General features: G+C 45.5%; 1 protein-coding gene across 1 annotated transcript in view; it reads right to left on the bottom strand.

Moving 5' to 3' along the window:
• glra1 (glycine receptor, alpha 1) overlaps positions 1-27,500 on the bottom strand; it is a 131,303-nt gene that overhangs the window by 11,659 nt on the left and 92,144 nt on the right. Inside the window, exons 5-9 of the mRNA XM_034543016.1 lie at positions 25,113-25,336; positions 22,034-22,116; positions 21,651-21,788; positions 9,129-9,343; positions 5,093-5,239 (exon numbers count right to left, since the gene is read on the bottom strand). Of these exons, the coding sequence (XP_034398907.1) occupies positions 5,093-5,239; positions 9,129-9,343; positions 21,651-21,788; positions 22,034-22,116; positions 25,113-25,336 (807 nt within the window). The remainder of the gene's footprint in view (positions 1-5,092; positions 5,240-9,128; positions 9,344-21,650; positions 21,789-22,033; positions 22,117-25,112; positions 25,337-27,500) is intronic.

The raw sequence follows: 27,500 nt of genomic DNA on the forward strand, positions 1-27,500 counted from the left end.
CTGGTGCGGTGTGCACAGTTCACCACTTCACGCGCCGGGTTTGAAGGTACTTGTACTTTGCTCAAGTACCTCCATTTAATGCCACTTATCTGCGACTCTTCAGAAGGAAATATTGTGCTTTTGACTTTTATGTTGTTGATTTGACGGCTGAAACTGTTCAATAAGGCCTCTTGGAAGTGACCCTTCAGACTACAGTGATAGATTATAGATAGATGGATGGACACTTCATTATTCAGGGGGCATTACATGCATTCACTGTCTTTTTAAATTACTTTGCGACATACAAAGTGTTTTTCTTTATATTCGTCACCTGACTTCCTCCTTTACTCCCATTAAAACTAGATCATAGTATCATAACTATAATCATAAAGTTTGACATTGTAGGGCCGCTTACTTAACGGCCATATTGGATGATTTGGGATTGAGATCACGCTGGTAGCTAGCAGCTATTTTATTTGGATTTTTTTTAAATACAAAAACACTTGCAGTTTTAAAATTATATTTATATTCGCAGTTTCTGAATTATTGTGCTCCGTTGTACATCGTATATTGTCTTCACGAGCTGTATCACATGTCAAGATAATCTTGTTTTGAATTGAAAAGTTCTGATTTGTTGGTATTTTGAGTCTTTTGCATTCTTTTATTATCATGAACTACGAAGCAAATCCAATTGAGTTAAATCTTTCTTCTACGTGATTTTAGTTTGTGTGCATTTAAAGGTACATCTCTGTCTTTGCTAAGCTAAGCTAAGCTAAGCTATGCTATGCTGGCTGCTGGTTGCACCGACCTCTCTTCAATGCCTCACTCTCTAAATATTAAAAAAAGGTTTTAAACACTACTTTGGAGTGTTTTTAAATAAAAAAATGTATAAACGCTACTTTGCATTTGGTTTCAATCTAACATTTCTGCAGGTAAAGATTTTATTTTACAGCAGGTTCATTTAAAAAAAAAGTCGATATATATTTGTCCCATTCTCGTCTCTCGTCTTCTCCTCATTCCGCGGAGCTTCGTCTGTTTTTCATCAAATTTTCATTTTCCACTTTCAGTTTCAGCCGCTCAGAATCGCCTGACAGTCGCTACAGAAAGCGCATTTATTTTTTAACACGTGAAGCTCGGGTGTGAAAAGGCAGAAGTAACCGCTAAAGTGTGAATTCACATACAATCGCCTCCCGCTACATGCGAAGGGTAAAGAACCCCTCGTGAATAAAATAGAACCAGTCACCTGAACCCACCTCGAGACAGGAAGAGCCCATCAGTCACTGTCATGAGCGACACTAAACACGAAACTCAGCTCAGCTTTTGTCCTAAATTCACCTTCGGCAACGTGACATGACAGCAAAAAAAAAGAGAAAACAATCAAACAACAACAAAAGAAGAAAAACTAGAAAAAAAAAAAGGTATCAGCTGTGAAAACGTCAACTGAACAGACAAGCTCCTTTTAACGAAACCTCGAATGACGTAACGGACCGCCGGCCTAATTTCACCTCCTGCATTTCCTCGTGTGTCACAGAAGAAAAACAAACAACAAAAAGATGCAAAAGGTTCGGCGTGCCGGATGTGGGTCAATCCTGAGCCCACGACCGGAGTCTGATTCACCTGGAAGTGCAGCGGCAGCCGGACCGCTAATCTAGCTCTTCACAGCCCAGGAGGAGGGTGGGGGGGGTGGGGGGATTGGGGATTACAACAATAGGATTTAAGGTTTATACTTTTTCATGTATCATAGCTCCGTGACTCCTTTTCCCTTTTTTTGCGCTTTAATCAAACTCTTGTGGAACATGGACATTTAATTTGGTGCCATTAAAGTCCCTTACGATCGTAGGTTCCCAACATGGGGGGCAGGATCCTCCAAAGTGGTCGCGAGATTAGTCCCAGGGGGCACGAATATGATGAAAGTTATGAACGAAGACAAGAAAAAAACCCACATTCCTGCCAATTAAAATTATTTAGTTGCTTATTAAGAGATTTTATGTAAAATAAAGGCAACTATAATGAGCTTGAGTTTTAGCCTACACCTAGTGCATTTAATTGAATGCCTTATAGTTATTTAATCTTTATTAAGTGGACAGCTTTCAGGATGTAAGGAAGACAGTAAATTTAGTCCATGTTCTGGAGCTTTTGACCATGAAACATAATCTTCATAAGCAGAAACATTTGCTATTTTTTATGTGTAATTGAGCATCTTTGCTTCAGGATTGGTTGAAAGATTTAAAGACATCCCGTCACGTTATAGACGAGAACAGAGAGAACTACAAGCGTAACAACATGATCTCGACCCCTAACTCAATCCTAAAGCCGACCCCTGGACCCTCTGGCACAGGGTCCTCACTTCACAGGAAGCACGTCGCCTCACCGGCCCTGAAAGGACGCGCGGTCCTCACAAAGACGGAAACACGGGAACGTGCTCACACACACTAAAACATGTCAAACTCAATCAAGCAGCTCCAGACGCGGCAGGCACGAACACATGCCCTCCAACGGCGAAATGCACGACAGCACTCGCGAATGCACTCATGCATGGTCACCGGCTGTATAGGTACAATCTCTCCATTTATCACACACACACACACACACACACACACACACACAAACACACACACATCCAGGATTGTACGGATTGTTTACTGCAGGCTCATTGTTGCATTGTTGTGGGTGTTTTCTTGCCTTCTACCTACCTACCTACACACACGCGCGCACACGCACCCACCCACACACACACACACACACACACACACACACACACGCGCGCGCACACACACACACAGACAGCACCAGTTTCACAATCAACCAGCTCTTCAATATTCCCCGCAGGCTTGACAACTTTACTCCTTATTCAACAGCAGCCTCGGGCTGATAAATCCGACCGGACACGTAGAATTGATTGATTAAATGCTTCAAAGGCAAAACCAGAGGAAAAAAAGAAAAAGAAAAGCCCTGATACATCTCAACACTCTTGACATTGTGCTTTGTCACTTTTACTAAATATATCCAGATCAGTTTTGGGAAATTAAACAAACTGACACATATTCAGTCTTCCACTTTATCTTCATTACATCAAAGGAACTCTTCGAAGGCTTCTTGAAGAAAAAAAGAAGGAAGTAAAGCGCTTCTGACGCTGGTGAATTGATAAATGTTTTTTTAGTGAAAACAAAGAAAGACAAAGGTTGATGTCATCATTGTGTCTTGATGCTGCTGTTTTCCATTAACAGTGGATGAAGCATCATTTTAAAGACACAAACCCATCCGCACACACACACCACCCTCACAAACAAATATACACACCTTGCTGTGTGCAAGAATGTTAATTAGATATTTAGAAACGTTGCGTTACTACGTTGCGTTACTACATTGCGTTACTACGTTGCGTTACTACGTTGCGTTACTACGTTGCGTTACTACGTTGCGTTACTACGTTACGTTACTACGTTACTACGTTACGTTACTACGTTACGTTACTACGTTACGTTACTACGTTACGTTACGTTACTACGTTACTATGTTTCGTTACTATGTTTCGTTACTATGTTTCGTTACTATGTTTCATTACTATGTTTCGTCGGGACGTTGCGAGTTACTACGTTACGTTACTACGTTGCGGGTTACTACGTTGCGAGTTACTACGTTGCGAGTTACTACGTTGCGTTACTACGTTGCGTTACTACGTTGCGTTACTACGTTGCGTTACTACGTTGCGTTACTACGTTACGTTACTACGTTACGTTACTACGTTACGTTACTACGTTACGTTACTACGTTACTATGTTTTGTTACTATGTTTTGTTACTATGTTTCGTTACTATGTTTCATTACTATGTTTCGTCGGGACGTTGCGAGTTAGTATGTTACGTTACTACGTTACGTTACGTTACTACGTTACGTTACTACGTTACGTTACTACGTTACGTTACTACGTTACGTTACTACGTTGCGGGTTACTACGTTGCGGGTTACTACGTTGCGGGTTACTACGTTGCGAGTTACTACGTTGCGTTACTACGTTGCGTTACTACGTTGCGTTACTACGTTGCGTTACTACGTTGCGTTACTACGTTGCGTTACTATGTTACACAACCTTCTTCATACCAAAACATACTTATTTCATCGACACCGATTGTCTAATATCCCGAACAATGACTTTCCTGTGAAAACACAAGCTTCTTTTTAACGACTGTGTAACGGCGTAAATTGTCGCGTCCCAACCTGCCGCTTAAGGGGAACACAGAGCGTCATAGTTTGAAGCGTGGGGCCACTGAAGCTGCTGTGTTTGACGAGTTAGGAGTGAGAAGCGGTTGTTTTTTAACCTGATGTTGACTTTGTAATATTATTATTCAAAACCATAATAAAGACAAAAGACACACCGACTGAGAAGCCGGAGAGTCTCGCACAGGCGAGGACATTCTCACCGCCGAGCACGGTCACAACTAAAAAAAGACTCGTGAGTGACGCATTTCCATAAACAAAAGTTTGAACGTTGAGTTTCTTTTGTTTTTTGTTGTTTTTTTCCCCCTCCTCCTCGACATTGTGAATCCATTACGAGCCTCGTCTCTGTGCTCAGCTTTTAATCGTGCTCCATGAAACATTGATGCGCCGTGTTTCTGCCCGACGACGAGCAGTGAATCTTTCAGGAGAGGAGAGCCGGGATTTCAACAACCAACTGCATCCTTCGTGTTTACACTGCCCGAGCGTCGCCCCGGCGACCGCACGGCAACAAGTTTTTCTCCACCGCAACGGTGCCACTTTTAATCCCTTAAAAACAACACAATTTGTGGTTTTAAAACCATTTGTTTGTGTTTTGTCTGGGAGTTCGGAGACAATAACAACAAGTCCGGTCACCATGAGTCTCCGGTGTTTGTGTTGCGTTGGAAAACAGAGCTCGCCTGGTTACTCCTTCTTAAAGATCTTCTCTCTCGTGCATCCTTAACACATGGAGGATCAGCCGAATCGAAGAGTTCGATTCATAAACATCGCGTGTGTGTTATCGTATCATTTATATATAACGTCTCGCTCTTCAATTCAGCTGATATCTCTGTCGAGGCACAAATAAAAACCCAAACAGATAAAGAAAGAAAAGTGAATGTTTGACGGATGTATTCACCTTCTCGTGTCGTCGCCTCCGTCTGAAGCGCAGCAGCTCTTTGTGTTGGCGGGCGATGAAGTTGACGGCGGCGTACTCCAGAAGGGCCGAGAACACGAACAGCAGACACACGGCCATCCAGATGTCGATGGCCTTTACGTAGGACACCTGTGGGTGGGGGAGGGGGGGAGGAGGAGGGCGTCAGGGTGGAGAAAACCGGAAAGCGGCGACGCCTTTTCGAGTTTCTAAAAGTTTCCAACGAAGTTTTCTTCTCCACATTATGAGAGCACGGTTCAGTACGCTGCGTAGCATTTATTTATTTTTTTTACCCAAATCCTCAAATGAATAATTCTATCATAAAACTTGAAAAAAATATAATGCATCTTTTTTTAGTCCCGGGTTTAAAAATCAAATCGCATTAGATCAAAGAAATACATTGTCAGTCAAAAAATTACATTTGAGGTTGGAAATTTCTATATTGAGCGTGCACATTAGTCATTTTCTTATTAATGCAATGCATGAATCCTAATTGAAGTGAATAATTGATATATAAATATATATATACTTCTCATGGCTCTACAGTCTTGTCTGTCAGGAAAGATTTCCTCCTTACGGCTAGCAAGAGGGACATGTTGGTGCCATCTGGATGTTTCTCTGAGGGTTAAGATGAGGTTAACATTGGGTTTACAATTAGGACAAAAGACTACGAGGTCTGTCACGTTGCAGCAACAAGGTGAGGCCGATCAGCTGTGGGTTAACCCAGGTTGGACTATATGTGGTCTATAAGTGGACCTAATCATCGTGACGTCACCCATTGGGTTGGGGACTACGGCTTTGAAGCCCTCGAGTTTGGCATTTCGGCCAGTCGCCATCTTGTTTTTGTTGTGGAGTTAAGTACAACCGAACACTGAATCTTTAGTGAAGAGAAAACACAGTGTGTAAAGGGTTAAAGCTGTAAGACGAAAACAAGGAGAACTCTCAGACCGGTCGACGTGGTGGTAACGACCTGTCAATCACCTTGTAGCCCCGCCCTAAAGCATACCCTGCTTTCTCATAGACTTCTATACAACCAGAGGAGTCGCCCCCTGGTGGTCAGGAGAGAGAATGCAGCTTTAACACATGAAGCATAGACTTCTATACAACCAGAGGAGTCGCCCCCTGGTGGTCAGGAGAGAGAATGCAGCTTTAACACATGAAGCATAGACTTCTATACAACCAGAGGAGTCGCCCCCTGGTGGTCAGGAGAGAGAATGCAGCTTTAACAAATGAAGCATAGACTTCTATACAACCAGAGGAGTCGCCCCCTGGTGGTCAGGAGAGAATCTAGTTGCATGTAGTAAAGGTGGATTGAATGGACCAAACAGACAGACGGAGGAACAATCTACACGACAGCGACACAATCAGCCCGTCGAGCGCCAGCAGCTTCTGACGCACCAAGACGTTGCCGGGTAACGGCCGTCCGGATAATAAGTGCTAAATGGAGTCTGGTTGGATCATTGTCTGATTGCTATCTGCCCGCCAAGTGCCATTATTCAAGTGCATTCAGCCCGGCCGGTCATAACACGCCATTCCAGCCGGAGAGAGGGAGATCCCGACACACAGAGAGGAGGAAAAAAAAAAACACCACAATCAGCCGTTTAAGATCCAATTAAACCTACGACTTCGGATCGCTTTCACAAACGCCGAGCGGCGCTTATCACCGGCGCTCGGCCTCTTTGGGATTCATGCTCGCTCCACGGCGAGTCTGATGCAGTTATCTTGGAAACTACCCCCCTCATCCAGGCAGAGAGAGAGAGAGAGAGAGAGAGAGAGAGAGAGAGAGAGAGAGAGAGAGAGAGAGAGAGAGAGAGAGAGAGGCAGAAGAACTGAGGGAGGATTCTTACATTAAGGACGGTCTAAACTGATTTTAAAGGTATTTAACAGCCCCTTCTTCCTTTGTGTGAAATGGTTAAGAATGAGCAACCTTTATTTATTTTATTTGTTGGCATTTATTTCCTGCAACTTAAATGGAAATATTTTAGATGTCCTATCTTTTATGTCTTTGTTTTTTTTTGGGATGGAAAAAAATGAACTCAATAAATTGGGATCAAAACCAGGCAACAGCATTTTTCCTCTTTTAAATACGTGAAACAACCCTTTTTATCTCCCCTTTCGTAAACACATGCGTTTCTTCTCTGAAAGGTGAAGAAAGGCATTCTGGGAAAGCGAACCACTGAGTGGAGTAATTGAAGCAGATGGAGGGAGCGTGGGTACGACACACTGTCGGACATCATGTCTCCAATCAGTTGATTACCTGCTGGCCAATTACAGCTCGAGAACCTCGAAATGTCAGAAAGAAGCTGAAAGAAACCTTTTCCCTCATTTTGATGGTTAAATTCTTCTTATTTAACATTTTAGATTTATCGCTCAGACAAACGGAATAAAATTAAAAAGCGCTGCGTGGTTCTTCTGGAGGACTTCCTCTCCAGGCTGCCGTTGTCGCCTCGTTGCCTTCAACCCTCGTTAAAGGTGATGACATTCACATCGTCTGCATACAAACGCATCCTCGCCTCCTCCTCGCCTCCTTTCCTCGTCTCCTTCGCCTGACACGGTTCGTCCCTCCTCTGTGGCGCCTCGCGAGGCGAGCCGTGTGTTCATGAGTGTGCGCGACTACTATCAATCACACACACACACACACACACACACACAGTCAGATGTGTGTGTGTGTGTGTGTGTGTGAGAGCAGTATGCCCACCTAAGCTCAGCTGTGCTGTGTGATCATTATTGTGACAGCTGAACTGCAGAGAAATCACGGTTCACTTGTTCAATTTTTAGAGCGCATGAAGCACCTAATGTCAACAAACACTGTGTGTGTGTGTGTGTGTGTGTGTGTGTGTGTGTGTTGGGGATTACAGCTTCCCTGGACATAATTATACAATCCTAGCTCACGCAAAGTCTGGCCGTTTTTTAAAATTTTTTGTTTTTTCTCCCTTTAATCTGAAAATCCCTCACAGGAAAAGATTTCTCTTGGTGTTTTTAAAAAAAAGTTATTTTTTCTCGTCTTTGTTTCTTTGAACTTCTCCCTCATTTCTCCATCTGCGTTCCTTCTTTCTTCTCTTCCTCTTCATCCATCTTTCCCTCTTTTTTTACACACGTTATAATTCCTCTTTAAATCTTATGATTTCACGCGTAAACGTCTCATTCGGCGTTTCGGTCGTACGAAGCTCGACCTTCTCTCTCGACCTTCTCTCTCGACCTTCTCTCTCGACCTTCTCCTTCTCTCTCGACCTTCTCTCTCGACCTTCTCTCTCGTTCCATTTCTGGTTTCAGAAAAACCAAGATGGCGACGGACAAAGTGTCGAACTCCTGGCTTCAAAAAAACGTCCACCGCAATAATGCTGTTTATGCTTTGAATGGGAATTTAATGGGGAATTCACCACATTGGTTTGTTTGAAGTGAAGAAAACATCCGCTCTCCTCACTGTTTTTCATACATTATTGTATTATTAAATGTTTCCCTTCTATGTTTAAAAGGCTGCAGGAAACAATTTCGACAAAAGAAATGTTAAAAACTGGATGAATATACTGATGAATACTTTGAGAGTTACCTTCAGACTTTTAATGAAAAAAGGATGTTTTCATCACTCTGCTGTCTTTTATTTTTTTACATTTGATTTCTTATTGGATTTCTCTTCTCACTGTAATATTTAAAAAAAACTGAAAACATCTTTGTACTATTGTATTTAAAGGAAGTTATATATTTTGGGAAATACTATTAATTTTCCTGGAAAGGGTCTCAGCATTGGAGGCTATTAGCCTAGCTTAGCATAAAGACAGGAAGCAGGGGGTAACAAGCTAACACCTTTAAAACTCACAAATCAACATGTTTGTGTAAACAGGGAATGCAGTAATAAAAAATAAAAATAAATATATATATTTGGATTTTTGCAACTAGTCACGTCATAAACGCCAAAAACTTCCTCAAGAAAATAGTTTGAGTCGCGCAAAATTCTCGTCCGACAGCAGCGGCTGAGGTGTTCGGTTTTCATTACAAAAAGGTGCGTTTGATTCGTCCTCACCTTGGGCAGCGAGGCCCTGGAACCGGAGCTCTGCGTGGTCATGGTCAGCACGGTGGTGATGCCCAGACCCACCCGGGCGGGCGCGGCGTCCATATTGATCCAGAAGGAAACCCAGGACAGGATGACGATGAGCAGCGAGGGGATGTACATCTGGATCAGGTAGTAGCCCATCTGACGCTCCAGGTGGAAGCGAGCCTCGATACAGGTGAATTTACCTGTGGGGGGGAGGGGGGAGGAGGGGGGCGTCATTAAACATGAGGAAGCTGCGAGAGGAAGTAAAATAGATGGAAAGAGAGATGGAAGCTGAAGCATTTGAAGAGAGAAAGAAGGAATCCACGTGATGGAAAAACAAGAACTATTCCAACGTATCCTAAAATATCCCGTTTTATTGGACGCTTCCAGGGCCACGCCTCTCTGAGGAAGCTCCGCCCCCACAGCGCCGGACGCGCGCTCCATTGAATCCATCGTCACGTCCACCTCAACCCTCTCTGTGGACCGAGAGCAAACATCTGCAGCAGACCTCGGATGCTCCCCACACACACACACACACACACACACACACACACACACACACACACACACACACACACACACACACACACACTTCCCTTCGGGCCGCAGACACCGGTCACTTCCATTCAGGACCACGGGGGCCGTGTGGAGCTTTATTGCGACATCTGTCAGCCTCATTACCGCCCGACTGAACTCGGGTGCTCGACCCCTTTTTTATTATTTATTCTTGGACGTCTTTTTTTAAGCACACTAAAAAAAAATATTGCCGGACGTCTTTTTACGACTGCACCGTGTGTTTTATAGTTTCTCTATATGAATGACGCAATACACAAAAATAATTGAATGATGACGATGATGATTTTTAGAATGAGAAACAAATGCTGGTTAGCAATAAAAAAAAATATTTCAAAAAAGCTAAAATAACAAGACGGTATATGAGGTGGTATACATTCTGAGCATTAAATATTTATATATATATATATATATATATATATATATATATAAAAAGGGTTCACAATGAAATATAGTATATAGTATTATATATAATAATAATAGTTTATAGTATATTTAGTTGATTTTTAAAAGGAAAAGATGAAGGTATTCACTTCCGTATTCATGGAGCCAATCATTTCTATTTGGGGAATTAAATGAATATGCAACTTCTTTTGCCCCCCCCCCCTATTGTCTTCATCACTCGTCTTCAAACACACGGGTGGAGCTGATGAGGTTCTCATTAAAGGAGTGATCCAGAGAGAGAGAGAGAGAGAGAGAGAGAGAGAGAGAGAGAGAGGGGGATTAGAGGAGGAAGACGACGTAGGACTGGCAGTGAAAGGAGGATGAGCCGGAGACGAAGACGAAGACAAAGATGAAGACGAAGACAGCTTTTCTTTTGGAGGCGACATGTCGTCTCGTCTTCGCCGCTGAGCCGAAGTGTAAATCACAGGCGTGAAATCAGAACGTCAACAAACGGAAACCAAACGAGAATAAACACCGGAACGCAAACACAGCAGGGGGCTTTCTTTATGGGGGGGGGGGGGGGGGGGGGGGGTTAACAGCTCTTCATCGCCTCTTCCCCCGTCGTGAAAATAGAGAATAGTTTATGTAACCTAAAAGTTATCAGTCTCAACCTCTAGTTTCAAGTCTCCTTCAATACAGCACGAAGGGTATGATTTAAGGGGCGGGGCCACAAGGTGATTGACAGGTTTTTTACATCATTGACAGGTTTCCGTGACAACGCCACGAGGAGCGCAACATGCAAAATATCCACGAGTCATAAATACAACGGCCGAGAGAAGAGGACGAAAGCAACGTTCAGACCGGTCCTCCTTAAGTCTTAAGGTGGTATTACAGGGATTCTGTCCAGATTAAGGCTGTACGGAGAGATTCTAACCTAAAAGACTTAAGATAATACTCAGACTTTAAGGGTTGCTTTATAATTTCCAACGTGCCTCCCCTCACCCCCCCCCCCACCCCCCCCCCGAATGAACATGAATATTCTTGAGACGCCACTGTTCACTATCTGTAGGTTATGAAAAAACAACGTAGACAATAACACTATTAACACACTGCAGAGGTTTTATTGTCTTTCTCATAAGAGAGCCAGAGAGCAAGATGGCCGACGATCCATTTAATGAAAGGAGATCAATGGACGGCAGCCTCATCAATTAGAGTTAACCCCAAACCACTGGAGAGGAGAAAGGAGAAGGAGGAGCAAATGTGACGTTAGAGCGATGGGGAGAGAGGGATGAGGAGGAGAGGAAGGCGTGAGAGGACGGGAGGACAGAGGAGGAGAAGGAAGGCAGGAGGAGGAGGAGAAGGAGGAGGGGGAGGAGGAGGAAGGCAGGAGGAGAAGGAGGAGGAGGAGGAGGAGGAGAGGAAGATGTGAGAGGACGGGAGGACAGAGGAGGAGAAGGAAGGCAGGAGGAGAAGGAGGAGGAGGAGGAGGAGGAGAGGAAGACGTGAGAGGACGGGAGGACAGAGGAGGAGAAGGAAGGCAGGAGGAGGAGGAGAAGGAGGAGGGGGAGGAGGAGGAAGGCAGGAGGAGAAGGAGGAGGAGGAGGAGAGGAAGATGTGAGAGGACGGGAGGACAGAGGAGGAGAAGGAAGGCAGGAGGAGAAGGAGAAGGAAGGCAGGAGGAGAAGGAAGGCAGGAGGAGAAGGAGGAGGAAGAGGAGGAGGAGAGGAAGACGTGAGAGGACGGGAGGACAGAGGAGGAGAAGGAAGGCAGGAGGAGGAGGAGAAGGAGGAGGGGGAGGAGGAGGAAGGCAGGAGGAGGAGGAGGAGGAGGAGAGGAAGATGTGAGAGGACGGGAGGACAGAGGAGGAGAAGGAAGGCAGGAGGAGAAGGAGAAGGAAGGCAGGAGGAGAAGGAAGGCAGGAGGAGGAAGAGGAGGAGAGGGAAGAGGAGGAGGAAGAGGAAGATGTGACGTTAGAGCGATGGGGAGAGAGGGATGAGGAGGAGAGGACGACGTGAGAGGACGGGAGGACAGAGGAGGAGAAGGAAGGCAGGAGGAGGAGGAGGAGGAGGAGGAGAGGAAGATGTGAGAGGACGGGAGGACAGAGGAGGAGAAGGAAGGCAGGAGGAGGAAGAGGAGGAGAGGGAAGAGGAGGAGGAGGAAGAGGAAGATGTGACGTTATAGCGATGGGGAGAGAGGGATGAGGAGGAGAGGAAGAAGTGAGAGGACGGGAGGTCAGAGGAGGAGAAGGAAGGTATGAGGAGGGGGAGGAGGAGAGGGAAGAGGAGGAGGAGGAGGAGGAGGAAGAGGAGGAGGAGGAAGAGGAGGAGAGTCGATGTGGTGGACTTGATTTATAGCTGTGATACACTTCAGAGCTTTTAAGTGCTGTCCATATTTTCCATCTGATAAGAAGATTGAAATTATTCAGCCGGGCCTCTATCTGAGTGTGTGTGTGTGTGTGTGTGTGTGTGCGTGTGTGTGTGTGTGTGTGTAAGTGTAAGTGTATGTGTGTGTGTGGTTGTGTGTGTTAGCGTGTGTGTGTGTGTGCTGTATCAAATGCTGCACACACTGGTGTCTCCCTCTGGCGTGTACAGAATGGTTTCTAGTTGTGTGTTTGAGTGTGTGTGTGTGTGTGTGTGTGTGCAGGTGTGTGTGTGCAGGTGTGTGTGTGTGTGTGTGTGTGTGTTCAGTGCGAGTACAGATGTGAGTCGACCACGCAGCAAACGCTTCCTGCTGACCGCCCCGATGACATCATCGTGCCGACATGGCGTCTGGCTCGAAGCGCCTCACAGAGCGGCCTTTTAAAGAACACGCTGGCGTCGTCATGGCGACGAAATACAATCCAGGAAGTCCGGTTGGAGTTTGAAGGCGTCTCAAGACCCCAAAATACACACTTTTATCACGAGAAGAAATGTGTTGTTATTACTTTAAAAAGCATTAGAACTAGTTTTCTCACTTTTATTAATTCTTATTGAGCTATTCTGTCTTTTTATTAGTTGTTTTTATGGGTTGCTTCTTTTGGCACTTTGAGCATTACAAACATAAAGATAATTCTGATTCTGATTACTATTATTTAAACTATAATAATAATAATTAATAATATTACATTTGATCAGATATTACTGAAGTTATTATATGTAAAGATTTAATGGATTCCCTTTAGAATATTCCATAAACTCGTCAAAATCTCTTCAATTAGTTGTTAGATCCAGTTAAAGGATGAAGCAAGCCGGTGTTGATGGACATTGAAACGTCCCGTATGTCTTTGAACGCCTCCCCAAACACACTTTAAACATTTCACCGGCCGGGAAACAAAAGCGTCCTTCAATGCAGCAGAAACCGTAATTAGTATTTCAAACAGGGCTTTTTCTTTCTCTGTGTGTGTGTGTGTGTGTGTGTTTGTGTGTGTGTTTGTTTGTTTGTGTGTATGTGTGTGTCTGTGAGTGTTTGTTTGTGTGTGTGTGTGTGCATGTGTGTGTGTTTGTTTGTGTGTGTGTTTGTTTGTGTGTGTGTGTGTGTGAGTGTTTGTTTGTGTGTGTGTTTGTGAGTGTTTGTTTGTGTGTGTGTTTGTTTGTGTGTGTGTGTGTGTTTGTGAGTGTTTGTTTGTGTGTGTGTTTGTGTGTGTGTGAGTGTGTTTGTTTGTGTGTGCGTGTGTGTGTGTGTGTGTTTGTTTGTGTGTGTGTGTGTGTGAGTGTTTGTTTGTGTGTGGATGGAGGGATGGAAAGAAATCAAAAAGACAGCAGTCAGTGGGAGAGACGAGCAGAGGAGAGAGAGAGAGACAAAGCAGGTAAATGCTTTGTCTCTCTCTCTCTCTCTCTCTCTCTCTCTCTCTCTCTCTCTCAATCGACTGCAGATAATAAATCTGAGTAGAAACGACACCTTAATTCCCTCTTAATGCTTGATTGGGAAGCAGCGAGGCGTGTGCACACTCACGCTAACACACACACACTCACGCTAACACGCACACACACACACACACACACACACACACACACACACACACACAGTCACAGAGGAGCCGCCTGGCCGGAGAGTCACCAGAGATGAGCAGAGAGAAACAGGAAGTCATGTGAAGAAAAGATCCGGTTTCACTCGATATCGTCAGATATTCGCCCCGTCTCCTAAAAGAGATGTTCCTATAGGAACTCGTTTCCATAGGAACTTGTTTCCATAGGAACTCGTTTCCATAGGAACTCGTTTCCATAAGAACTCAGTTTCATAGGAACTCGTTTCCATAATAACTCGGTTCCATAGGAACTTGTTTCCATAAGAACTTGTTTCCATAAGAACTCGTTTCCATAAGAACTTGTTTCCATAAGAACTCGTTTCATAGGAACTCAGTTCCATAGGAACTTGTTTCCATAAGAACTCGGTTCCATAATAACTTGTTTCCATAAGAACTCAGTTTCATAGGAACTCGTTTCCATAATAACTCGGTTCCATAGGAACTTGTTTCCATAATAACTTGTTTCCATAAGAACTCGTTTCCATAAGAACTCAGTTCCATAGGAACTCGTTTCCATAAGAACTCGGTTCCATAAGAACTCGGTTCCATAGGAACTTGTTTCCATAAGAACTTGGTTCCATAGGAACTTGTTTCCATAAGAACTCGGTTCCATAGGAACTTGTTTCCATAGGAACCTGTTTCCATAAGACGTTGGTTCCATAGGAACTTGTTTCCATAGGAACTCGTATCTATAGGAACTCGGCCCCCATAGGAACTTGTTTCCATAGGAACTTGTTTCCATAAGAACTCGACTCCTATAGGAACTTGTTTCCATAGGAACTCGACTCCCATAGGAACTTGACTCCTATAGGAACTTGTTTCCATAGGAACTCGACTCCCATAGGAACTTGTTTCCTATAGGAACTTGTTTCCATAGGAACTCGACTCCTATAGGAACTTGTTTCCATAGGAACTCGACTCCCATAGGAACTTGACTCCTATAGGAACTTGTTTCCATAGGAACTTGTTTCCATAAGAACTCGGCTCCCATAGGAACTCGTTTCCATAGGAACTGGACTCCTATAGGAACTCGTTTCCATAGGAACTTGTTTCCATAGGAACTTGTTTCCATAAGAACTCGGCTCCTATAGGAACTTGTTTCCATAGGAACTCGACTCCTATAGGAACTCGTTTCCATAAGAACTCGACTCCCATAGGAACTCGTTTCCATAAGAACTCGACTCCTATAGGAACTCATTTCCATAGGAACTCGTTTCCATAGGAACTCGACTCCTATAGGAACTCATTTCCATAGGAACTCGGTTCCATAATAACTCGGCCCCCATAGGAACTTGTTTCCATAAGAACTCGGCTCCCATAGGAACTCGACTCCCATAGGAACTTGTTTCCATAGGAACTCGTTTCCATAAGAACTCGGCTCCTATAGGAACTTGTTTCAATAAGAACTCGGCTCCCATAGGAACTCGACTCTTATAGGAACTCGTATCCATAGGAACTCAACTCCTATAGGAACTTGTTTCCATAAAAACTCGACTCCTATAGGAACTTGTTTCCATAGGAACTCGACTCCTATAGGAACTTGTTTCCATAAGAACTTGGCTCCCATAGGAACTTGTTTCTATAGGAACTCGACTCCCATAGGAACTCGTTTCCATAGGAACTCGACTCCTATAGGAACTCATTTCCATAGGAACTTGTTTCCATAGGAACTCGACTCCTATAGGAACTCATTTCCATAGGAACTTGGTTCCATAAGAACTCGGCTCCCATAGGAACTTGTTTCCATAGGAACTCGACTTCTATAGGAACTCGACTTCTATAGGAACTCGACTTCTATAGGAACTCGTTTCCATAGGAACTTGTTTCCATAGGAACTTGTTTCCATAAGAACTCGACTCCTATAGGAACTTGTTTCCATAGGAACTTGACTCCCATAGGAACTTGTTTCCATAGGAACTCGACTCCTATAGGAACTCGTATCCATAGGAACTCGACTCCCATAGGAACTTGTTTCCATAGGAACTCGACTCCTATAGGAACTCGTATCCATAGGAACTTGACTCCTATAGGAACTTGTTTCCATAGGAACTCGACTCCTATAGGAACTCCTAGACTGTTATCCACAACTGTAATAATCTAATCTAACAACAACAACAAGTCAAGTAGATGAAATGCAGTCCAACCAGGACGATGAACCACGATGTGAATTAAAAGCTCTTTAAACTAAGAGTTCTTCTTCTTCTTCGTGCCTTTAAAACAGGAAACACCATAAAAGGAATCGTACGTGATGTGAGACTGATGTGGGATCAGTGACAGAGAGAACCGCATTTATATAACAAAGCAGAGGATTATCACCCCATTGTCTCTGCTGTGCGTGTACCAGGCTGTGTGTGTGTGTGTGTGTGTGTGTGTGTGTGTGTGTGTGTGTGTGTGTGTGTGTGTGGCGCTGCAGAGTCGTGTCAAGGCTTTCCGTCTCGAGGTGGATCGTTCATCTCCTCAGCGGCGACAGCAGCCGTCAACCTCTGTGTGAGTGATGGCTCAGAATGTGAACTAATCAGCCTGCTGCACACACACACACACACACACACACACACACACACACACACACTCACTCTGACCAGTGGTTACTGCGATCTGTCACTATTTCATTTTCATGGAAGAACGTTTTTTGTTTTTTGTTTTATTGATATGAAAACCCTATTGACATATTTTTTGACAAAATATTTGATAACCATAAAATATCCTCCCAAATATTCTATTTCAGACAGCCAGCTTCTCTGATATGTATTCTATATTCTCTGATATGTATTCTATCTTCTCTTCTCTGATATGTATTCTATCTTCTCTTCTCTGATATGTATTATATCTTCTCTGATATGTATTCTATCTTCTCTGATATGTATTCTATCTTCTCTTCTCTGATATGTATTCTATCTTCTCTTCTCTGATATGTATTATATCTTCTCTGATATGATATGTATTATATCTTCTCTGATATGTATTATATCTTCTCTGATATGTATTATATCTTCTCTGATATGTATTCTATCTTCTCTGATATGTATTCTATCTTCTCTTCTCTGATATGTATTCTATCTTCTCTTCTCTGATATGTATTATATCTTCTCTGATATGATATGTATTATATCTTCTCTGATATATGTATTATATCTTCTCTGATATGTATTCTATCTTCATACAGTTGGTGCTTTCTCTGGAGTGTGAGAGCTGTGGACCGGACAGATGGTTTTCATCCACACTCAGAGGACCTGAAGGGAGAAACAGAGCGTGGCGTCCTCCTCATCCTCCTCCATCCTCCTCATCCTCCTCCATCCTCCTCCATCTTCCTCCATCCTCCTCATCCTCCTCCATCCTCCTCCATCCTCCTCATCCTCCTCCATCCTCCTCATCCTCCTCCATCCTCCTCCATCCTCCTCCATCCTCCTCCATCCTCCCCATCCTCCTCCATCCTCCTCATCCTCCTCCATCCTCCTCATCCTCCTCATCCTCCTCCATATTCCTCATCCTCCTCCTCCTCCATCCTCCTCCATCTTCCTCATCCTCCTCCATCCTCCTCCATCTTCCTCCATCCTCCTGTATCCTCCTCCATCCTCCTCATCCTCCTCCATCTTCCTCATCCTCCTCCATTCTCCTCCATCTTCCTCATCCTCCTCCATCCTCCTCCATCTTCCCCATCCTCCCCCATCCTCCTCATCCTCCTCCATCTTCCTCATCCTCCTCCATCTTCCTCATCCTCCTCATCCTCCTCCATCTTCCTCATCCTCCTCCATCCTCATCCATCTTCCTCATCCTCCTCCATCTTCCTCATCCTCCTCCATCTTCCTCCATCCTCCTGTATCCTCCTCCTCATCCTCCTGTATCCTCCTCCATCCTCCTGTATCCTCCTCCATCCTCCTCCCCATCCTCCCCATCCTCCTCCCCATCCTCCTCCATCCTCCTGTATCCTCCTCCCCATCCTCCTCCATCCTCCTCCATCCTCCTCCATCCTCCTGTATCCTCCTCCCCATCCTCCTCCATCCTCCTCCATCCTCCTGTATCCTCCTCCATCCTCCTGTATCCTCCTCCATCCTCCTCCCCATCCTCCCCATCCTCCTCCCCATCCTCCTCCATCCTCCTGTATCCTCCTCCCCATCCTCCTCCATCCTCCTCCATCCTCCTGTATCCTCCTCCCCATCCTCCTCCATCCTCCTCCATCCTCCTGTATCCTCCTCCATCCTCCTCCATCCTCCTGTATCCTCCTCCCCATCCTCCCCATCCTCCTCCTCCATCCTCCTCCATCCTCCTGTATCCTCCTCCATCCTCCTCCCCATCCTCCTCCATCCTCCTCCATCCTCCTGTATCCTCCTCCATCCTCCTCCATCCTCCTCCATCCTCCTCCCCATCCTCCTCCACCCTCCTCCCCATCCTCCTCCCCATCCTCCTCCATCCTCCTCCATCCTCCCCATCCTCCTCCATCCTCCTCCATCCTCCTCCATCCTCCTCCATCCTCCCCATCCTCCTCCATCCTCCTCCATCCTCCCCATCCTCCTCCATCCTCCTCCATCCTCCTCCATCCTCCCCATCCTCCTCCATCCTCCTCCATCCTCCCCATCCTCCTCCATCCTCCTCCATCCTCCCCATCCTCCTCCATCCTCCTCCATCCTCCCCATCTTCCTCCATCCTCCTCCATCCTCCCCATCCTTCTGTATCCTCCTCCATCCTCCTGTATCCTCCTCCATCCTTCTCCATCCTCCTGTATCCTCCTCCATCCTCCTGTATCCTCCTCCATCCTCCTCCATCCTCCTCCATCCTCCCCATCCTCCTCCATCCTCCTGTATCCTCCTCCATCCTCCTGTATCCTCCTCCATCCTCCTGTATCCTCCTCCATCCTCCTCCATCCTCCCCATCCTCCTCCATCCTCCTGTATCCTCCTCCATCCTCCTCCATCCTCCTCCCCATCCTCCTCCACCCTCCTCCCCATCCTCCTCCCCATCCTCCTCCATCCTCCTCCATCCTCCCCATCCTCCTCCATCCTCCTCCATCCTCCTCCATCCTCCTCCATCCTCCCCATCCTCCTCCATCCTCCTCCATCCTCCCCATCCTCCTCCATCCTCCTCCATCCTCCTGTATCCTCCTCCATCCTCCTCCATCCTCCTGTATCCTCCTCCCCATCCTCCTCCATCCTCCCCATCCTCCCCATCCTCCTCCATCCTCCCCATCCTCCTCCATCCTCCTCCCCATCCTCCTCCCCATCCTCCTCCATCCTCCCCATCCTCCTCCATCCTCCTCCCCATCCTCCTCCATCCTCCTCCATCCTCCTCCATCCTCCCCATCCTCCTCCATCCTCCTCCATCCTCCCCATCCTCCTCCATCCTCCTCCATCCTCCTGTATCCTCCTCCATCCTCCTCCATCCTCCTGTATCCTCCTCCCCATCCTCCTCCATCCTCCCCATCCTCCCCATCCTCCTCCATCCTCCCCATCCTCCTCCATCCTCCTCCCCATCCTCCTCCCCATCCTCCTCCATCCTCCCCATCCTCCTCCATCCTCCTCCCCATCCTCCTCCATCCTCCTCCATCCTCCTCCATCCTCCCCATCCTCCTCCATCCTCCTCCATCCTCCCCATCCTCCTCCATCCTCCTCCATCCTCCTGTATCCTCCTCCATCCTCCTCCATCCTCCTGTATCCTCCTCCCCATCCTCCTCCATCCTCCCCATCCTCCCCATCCTCCTCCATCCTCCCCATCCTCCTCCATCCTCCTCCCCATCCTCCTCCACCCTCCTCCCCATCCTCCTCCCCATCCTCCTCCATCCTCCTCCATCCTCCCCATCCTCCTCCATCCTCCTCCATCCTCCTCCATCCTCCTCCATCCTCCCCATCCTCCTCCATCCTCCTCCATCCTCCTGTATCCTCCTCCATCCTCCTCCATCCTCCTGTATCCTCCTCCCCATCCTCCTCCATCCTCCCCATCCTCCCCATCCTCCTCCATCCTCCCCATCCTCCTCCATCCTCCTCCATCCTCCTCCATCCTCCTCCATCCTCCCCATCCTCCTCCATCCTCCTCCATCCTCCTGTATCCTCCTCCATCCTCCTCCATCCTCCTGTATCCTCCTCCCCATCCTCCTCCATCCTCCCCATCCTCCCCATCCTCCTCCATCCTCCCCATCCTCCCCATCCTCCTCCATCCTCCCCATCCTCCTCCATCCTCCTGTATCCTCCCCATCCTCCTGTATCCTCCCCATCCTCCTCCATCCTCCTCCATCCTCCTCCATCCTCCTCCATCCTCCCCATCCTCCTCCATCCTCCTCCATCCTCCCCATCTTCCAATGTGGTCGATTCACCTCCACGTTTCTTTTTGCTATTCTCACCTCCTTTATTTTGAAGGTTTCTTTACTTCCCTTTCCTGCCTTCTCTTTCGTCTCCAATCTTTTCCCATTCTCTACTTTTTAAATCTTTAAAACATTTCCATCATCTCTTCTTTAGTTTTCTGATGTTCATTCAAAGACAACCAAACGTATATTTTCCCCGGATTACGTTTGTTTTTTTTGTCAACATTTGACATAATTACATAAAGTTATGTAGAAAAAGTAGCTTTGCTAAAACATATATATTAAATTAACATGTACACATATAAAACTTCATGTTATTTTTGAGTTTGCGGCTGAAACAAACTTTCATCACACTGGAAAGTGAAGGATGAAATATTTGGGGAATATTTTTCCATTTCCAGAACCATAAATCCGGAGTCATGACTCATGCAGCGTCTCCAGGTAGAAGCTTCACGGCGTCTCAGAGACTCTTCACATCGTTCCTCATTAGACAGAAACATCCCTCTTCTCTCCCTCCGCTGCATGGCATGAGAAACAGAACGCAAACAGGAAGGAGGGAGAGAACCCGGATGGGGGGATGAGGAGGAAAAGAAAGAGGAGAGTGTCGAGGAAGACGTGAGAACGATGGAAGGATGAAGAAAGAAAGAAAGACGGAGGCGGGTTCCTTTGCGTCGTTACGTCAACACCACCCTCCCTCGTCTGTGCTTCACATAAACATGAAGACACGTATCAAGCGCTCCCTTTTAGATCCAACAGCTCCACATCCACCTGTCGGCTCCGAGTCTCTGTGGAGGAAGTTACTAATGTAACCCCGTGTCCGAGCTGATCGTTTTGGTGCTCCTTCTATATGGATACTATTGATTAACCCCAGTTATTCATATTTGCTTCCAGTCAAGCGTAATAAAGGTTTCTAAAGGATTAACTCCTAAATGCCTGAAAGATGACAACATGATTCATTCATCTCGTTTCATGTCTCGCTTTTTAGATTGATCGAAACGCATCAGGTATGAAATATTGAGCCGCGGACGGACGGACAGACGCACGCCTGAACGCATCGTCTCCACCCGGCTGAAGATATGGAGTCAACGAATCTCTCAGGTCTCTATAATAAAATAATAATATAATAATAATATATAGAAAAAAAAACCTCCAAGTAGAATCAAAGCGTGAATATTATTCCGCTCGTGTGAGAAAATGGGTCCTAAAGCCCTCCAGATGAGGTGGAGGTCGTGATAAGGAGGGAATGGACCCGGCGGACTCACCCGTGTTGTAGTGCTTGGTGCAGTAGCGGAGGTCCTTCTCCTCCTTGAGGAGGAACTGAGGTAGCGTCAGGCCGTCGGCCACCTGCACGGCTCCCTTCTCGTCCCACTCGAATATGAGGTCGTTCATGGTGTAGCCGACTGGAGGAGAGAGGGGGGGGGGGGGGGGGGGGGGGGAGTGAAGAATGAAGGAAGTGAGAACGCGTGAAGGAAGGCAGGAAACAAAAAGAATGAAGAATTTTACTTATCTCTTTCAACCCAAAATGCTTTGCACCCGATCTAGTCTACCTGTGTGTGTGTGTGTGTGTGTGTGTGTGTGTGTGTGTGTGTGTGTGTGTGTGTGTGTGTGTGCGTGTGTGTGTGTGTGTGTGTGTGTGATGACTCACAGCTCTCCAGCTGCATGATGCACGTCTGGACGTCCATAGGGAAGTTCTTCAGATCCATGGGACAGGCCAGGATCAGTGTTATTCTGCAAACACACACACACACACACACACACACACACACACACACACACAGCATCACTTAGTACTAAGAGGATTATCCAGAGCCTTATCGGTGTAACTCATCGGGACGTGTTTGAAATTGATGTGAATAAATAAATTGATTTATTTTGGATTAAAAGAAAAAAGAAAGAAAAATCAATGAAGCTGCTGCTGTTATCCAGACGCAGCAACAACAGCTTAAATGAATCAATTACTGGGACTACTAGAAGATTTTTATATATATAAATATATAATTTATATATATATATATATATTACTTATAATATAATATTTATTATAATAAATTAGTATATTTATTATATTATTTATAGATTTGTATGTATATAAATATTTTTTTTATTTATAATATTTATTATAATAAATTAGTATATTTATTATATTATTTATTATATTCATTATTTATAGATTTGTATATACATATATATATATAGAACCAAACGTCACAGATTTGAAGTGAAAGTAAAACTAATTAAATAACGAGCACAACTTGATTATTAATCAACTGAAACTGAGAAATTACTGGACAAATTGATTAAATATTAAATATTAAAATGCAATTAAAATATAGTTTTTAAAGTTGTTCGAAGTGAGGATATAAAAGCATCATATCTCATGGAGCTCTATTAAAAACATGAACGGTTCATTCTGCCTCAGTCCCAATCGAGCACCACGTGTGGATCAATACGCCGCTGAAAATAGTCCCCGAAAGGTGCACAAATCTGGTTTCAACGATCCGTGAAAATTAAAAAACGCGTCTCTGCAACTTCTCCCAGAAATTAATGGAAAGAAATGTGAAAACTGATTCGATGCGTTACTGAAATTAAAGAGTTTCATATTTTAAACGGCTACTGCTGCCTTGAGTCTGATATGAATATGAATAACGGCCTCAAAGCGCCAGTTTGTTACCTTTTAAAGCTTTTAAAAGAAAATTATTGATAGTTCGACTAAAATTAAACTTAATTTGTGTGAAAACCTGTGACACGTTGTTTCAATCAGGGAGCTCGTTATCTGTCAGGCGACTTCATCATCATCATCATCTTCATCATCATCATCTATAAGTCATTAAATATTAAGTTTAAGAGTCTCTAAAGAAAAACCCTTAAAAATAATAATAATAATAATGCATTAAAAATGCAGCTCCCAGTTTTTGCAGAGTCGGAGCTGTCAGTGGGTTGTCATGACGCACACACACGTGCACACACGTGCACACACACACACACACACACACACACACACACACTCAGCCTGATGTACAATACTTTGCCGCGTTTGCACATTGTTAGTCCCCGACAGGGTGCTGAGTGTGTTACACACACACACACAATGCTGAGTGTGTTACACACACACACACACAATGCTGAGTGTGTTACACACACACACACAATGCTGAGTGTGTTACACACACACACACAATGCTGAGTGTGTTACACACACACACACACAATGCTGAGTGTGTGTGTGTGTAACACACTCACCATGACGCCTCCACAGATGTGCCACTCTCACGCGATACATTTTTAATGTGCTGCGGTTGGAAACAATGTTTCTACAAACAAGCACAAAATATCTTTTATTACGTGATTCTTTATCACTTTTGATACGGTTTCATTAGACTTTTTACATTTGGTCAAATTGTCACCGTTAACAGGAGGAATTAGAATTATCATCACTTCCTGTTTGCAGCGTCATCAAATATGATAATTATCACTGCAATTAAAGAACAAAGGAACTCGATGAAGCCGAACTGACTCGTTCTTTAGAAGTATGTACATTACTCGTCTTTAAAACATATTCATAAAATAACCTTTTCTGTATCTTATCATGTGTATTTTATGTTTAGGTTGTGCAGGAAAACACATACAAGAGTCTTTTTGTTTTTTTTACATTATTTAAAAATGTGTTTCACTGCAAAAAAAAAAAGATTTCCTCGTATGATTTATAATAATTTTAGGTTTTGTTTTAGAGAGAAAATGAATTTTCCCCCAAAACGCATGATGCATTTTGGACTAGAATGCGTTCCTTTTAATATCAGAACGCCCCACATGCACACGTTCACACGGGAATCTGATGGTCCGATCTGGTCTCGGCGGCGCGGTGGCCCATCGGTCACGTCTCCGCCGCCGAGCGATAAACATCGAGAAAAAACAGAGTAAACAACTTTTACGAGACCCATTTTGTCCACCTCTCCTCCGGATTTATTAATATCCAGAGGAGAGACGGAGCCGATGGGCGGAGGAGGGTTCGTTCTGACTGAGTTTGACAGGTGAGAGCGGCGGAGAAGGGAGCGCCGGGTTCGTCCGCCGGGTTCGTCCGCCGGGTTCGTCCGCCGGGTTCGTCCGCCGGGTTCGTCCGCCGGGTTCGTCCGCCGGGTTCGTCCGCCGGGTTCGTCCGCCGGGTTCGTCCGTCGGGTTCGTCCGCCGGGTTCGTCCGCCGGGTTCAATCCATTTTTTTTCTCTCTCTCTCTCCCTGACGATATCTATAAAGGGCCAATCTCACAAAAGGTGAGAACCGAGGTTGATAACGAATCGGAGCTCGCCGCCAGAATACTAACCGGCTGAGTGGATTACCGTGGCTGCTGCGACTCCTTCCCGTTCGCCCCTGAGCGGAGGCAATAAAGGAGGAGGAGGAGGAGGAGGAGGAGGAGGAGGAGGGCTAAAAGGTTTTCTGGGCTGAAGGCTGCTATAACTCTGAGAGCCTTGAATGGGATGTCTTGGAGATACAGAACTGTGGAGGAAATAAAAAAAACTCTGACTCCGTCGCAATACGAGCGCCTGAAGCAGAAGACGAAGGTCTCTGGAATGCAATAAACAGGAAGTCGGAGCCGTCGCCTTCTGTCCTCCATCATCGTTTCACAGCTGATTGTTTCGATATAACCTCCAGACTTTATTACCTTTCTCCTCTTCTGCTGCGACTCTTAAACGTTGTTTTAAACGAACCGGGCGTGTCTCCTCGCGCTCACCGTATGCTGTACAGCACGTTGCCGTTTTTAGAGATGCGCAGCAGCTTGTTGTCGGTGGTGACCTCGTGGAAGTTGGCGCCCTTCTCGTTGGCGAAGAACAAGTCGGGTTTCCAGATGGAGTCCAACATGGAGGGGTCCAGGTCCAGCGAGTCGTCGGGGTACTCGCTGTAGGCCAGCCGGGGGTCGTTCCACTGCTGCCTGAGGAAGATGTTCACTCGGTAGTCCTGAGAAAGAGACACGGGGAGGACGGAAAAACAATCAGACACGTTTCAGGAAGCAGGAAACGGACCAGAATGCAGTGCGGCGGCCACGCGGCTGTGTGCTATAGGTTAAAACAAAGTCTATGTTGATCATGTCGTCACGTAACTTCCATTGTTTCGTATTTAAGTAACTGAGTTTCCTGTGAAGACGGAAGTTTTATTTTGAAAGGACTTTTCGTAGGAAAAACAAACCTTCTCTATTCTTATGTCTGTGGTTTTAAACCCACACAGAAAAGAGTAAGTTTGCCAGGAATAGAAGTGACGGGCAGACGGTGGCGTGGAGAGCTGGAGGGCAGCCGAAGGTCACCGGGCTGCCGCTCCCTCTTTAGCCTCAACGCGGGGGAGATGGAGAGATTCGGTGGGAGGAGAGGAAGATGGACGGGAGGTGGAAGGAAAGACGCTCACAAGCCGAGGATGGATTTCTGCCAGTCAACAGAACAACAGTGTGTGTTGTTGTTTGGCCACGGGCTGTATTTAAGAAGTGGGCGTGGTCACCGCGACGCCACCCGTCGTTTTGAAGCCGACGTTTCGGTTGAGCTTTTTTCAAAAATAATAATAAAATACATTTTGGTTCACGCCTGCAAATCTGTTTTCATAAAGGTTTTGGTGAATGAATCTCAAATCCTCCGTAGCGTGTAATACACATTAAGGTTGGATACTTTCAAAATCCACACCGTAATGCTTGCAGTGACAGCAATGCATTCTGGGAGTCACAATGCAATGTGTTTATTCTCACAGTAATTTACTGCTGACTAAATTACTAGACATGTTGATTACAATAAGCAAATGTGTTTGATACAGTAGAAATTATACTAATTAAAACTGCTGCCAGTAACCGTCTATACATCATATCTGTGTGCTCTGATTACAGTGAGTTGCTGTATTCTTGAGATACATAAGATGTTCTGTAATTGCCAGTTTCAGTGGTCAGAGTTGCCCATTCAAGCCTTAAATGAATAATAAACAATACTATATGAAACTGGAACATGTTGACAGTCAGTACTCCTGAAACTCTCCCTTGTTGTTGTTGTGTGCTCCTTTACCGGTGAGTTAGACCTCCGCCTGCTGTCCATTCCCCGCTCCACCGTCCGAGTGTGTCTTCATTGAGCGCGGTGGCATTTAGCTCGACCCCTCCATCCCCCTAATTGTCAATTATTCTCAGAGTCTGGAGCTCGGGCCCCTTTCCGCCAGGCCGTCATTAAACCGAGTGGCGCAGCGGAGAAGCAGCGCCGGGCCGACGCACGGCCACGCCGGCAGCCTCGGCGGGTGGCATTTAAAGGAGCAATCAGCCACAGTGCCGCATGTGTGTGTGTGTGTGTGTGTGTGTGTGTGAGAAACACATGGCAATCAGCTTCAACGAGACCCATTCGCCCGTTTATCACTGTTTATTCCACGGAATATCTCACATGAAACAAATGAGCTCGACCTTTCGGGAAGGAGTCGCCTTTTCTTCTGCTGCAGAGAATATGATGAAGAACCTGAAATGAGGAGCGTCTGCCGATGGAGAGACGCAAAGGTGACGATGAATCCAGTGGTCGCTTCGCACACGGCTAATTGTGGTGATGAGACTGAACTCTTCGGCAGCGGTTATTAATGTTCAAGAGACTCCTCAACCAGCCACTCCTGCCTCACGTCCGGGATAGACTCCTCCGGTTGTGCAGACTGAAGCCGATGCTGAAGTGTTTTAAAATGTGCATTCTCTCATCACCATGACTACGTCCACTTATGTGCAGGCTACGATTGATTGCACAAATACAGTCATCGTAATCAAACCTCTCAGCATCGTAAACAAACCTCTCAGCATCGTAAACAAACCTCTCAGCATCAGGACACATTTTATAGTCTGATTTAGAAAAATGTTAATGACAGACAGCACCTTTAATTCATACAACCTAACGACACAACGTAACGACACAACGTAACGACACAACGTAATGACACAACGTAACGACACAACCTACCGACAAAACCTAACGACACAATGTAATGATACAACCTAACGACACAATGTAATGATACAACCTAACGACACAATGTAATGACACAACCTAACGACACAACCTAACGACACAACGTAACGACACAACGTAATGACACAACGTAACGACACAACCTAACGACACAACGT

This window comes from Cyclopterus lumpus, chromosome 10 (assembly GCF_009769545.1).
Source record: "Cyclopterus lumpus isolate fCycLum1 chromosome 10, fCycLum1.pri, whole genome shotgun sequence".
Lineage (NCBI taxonomy): Eukaryota > Metazoa > Chordata > Actinopteri > Perciformes > Cyclopteridae > Cyclopterus > Cyclopterus lumpus.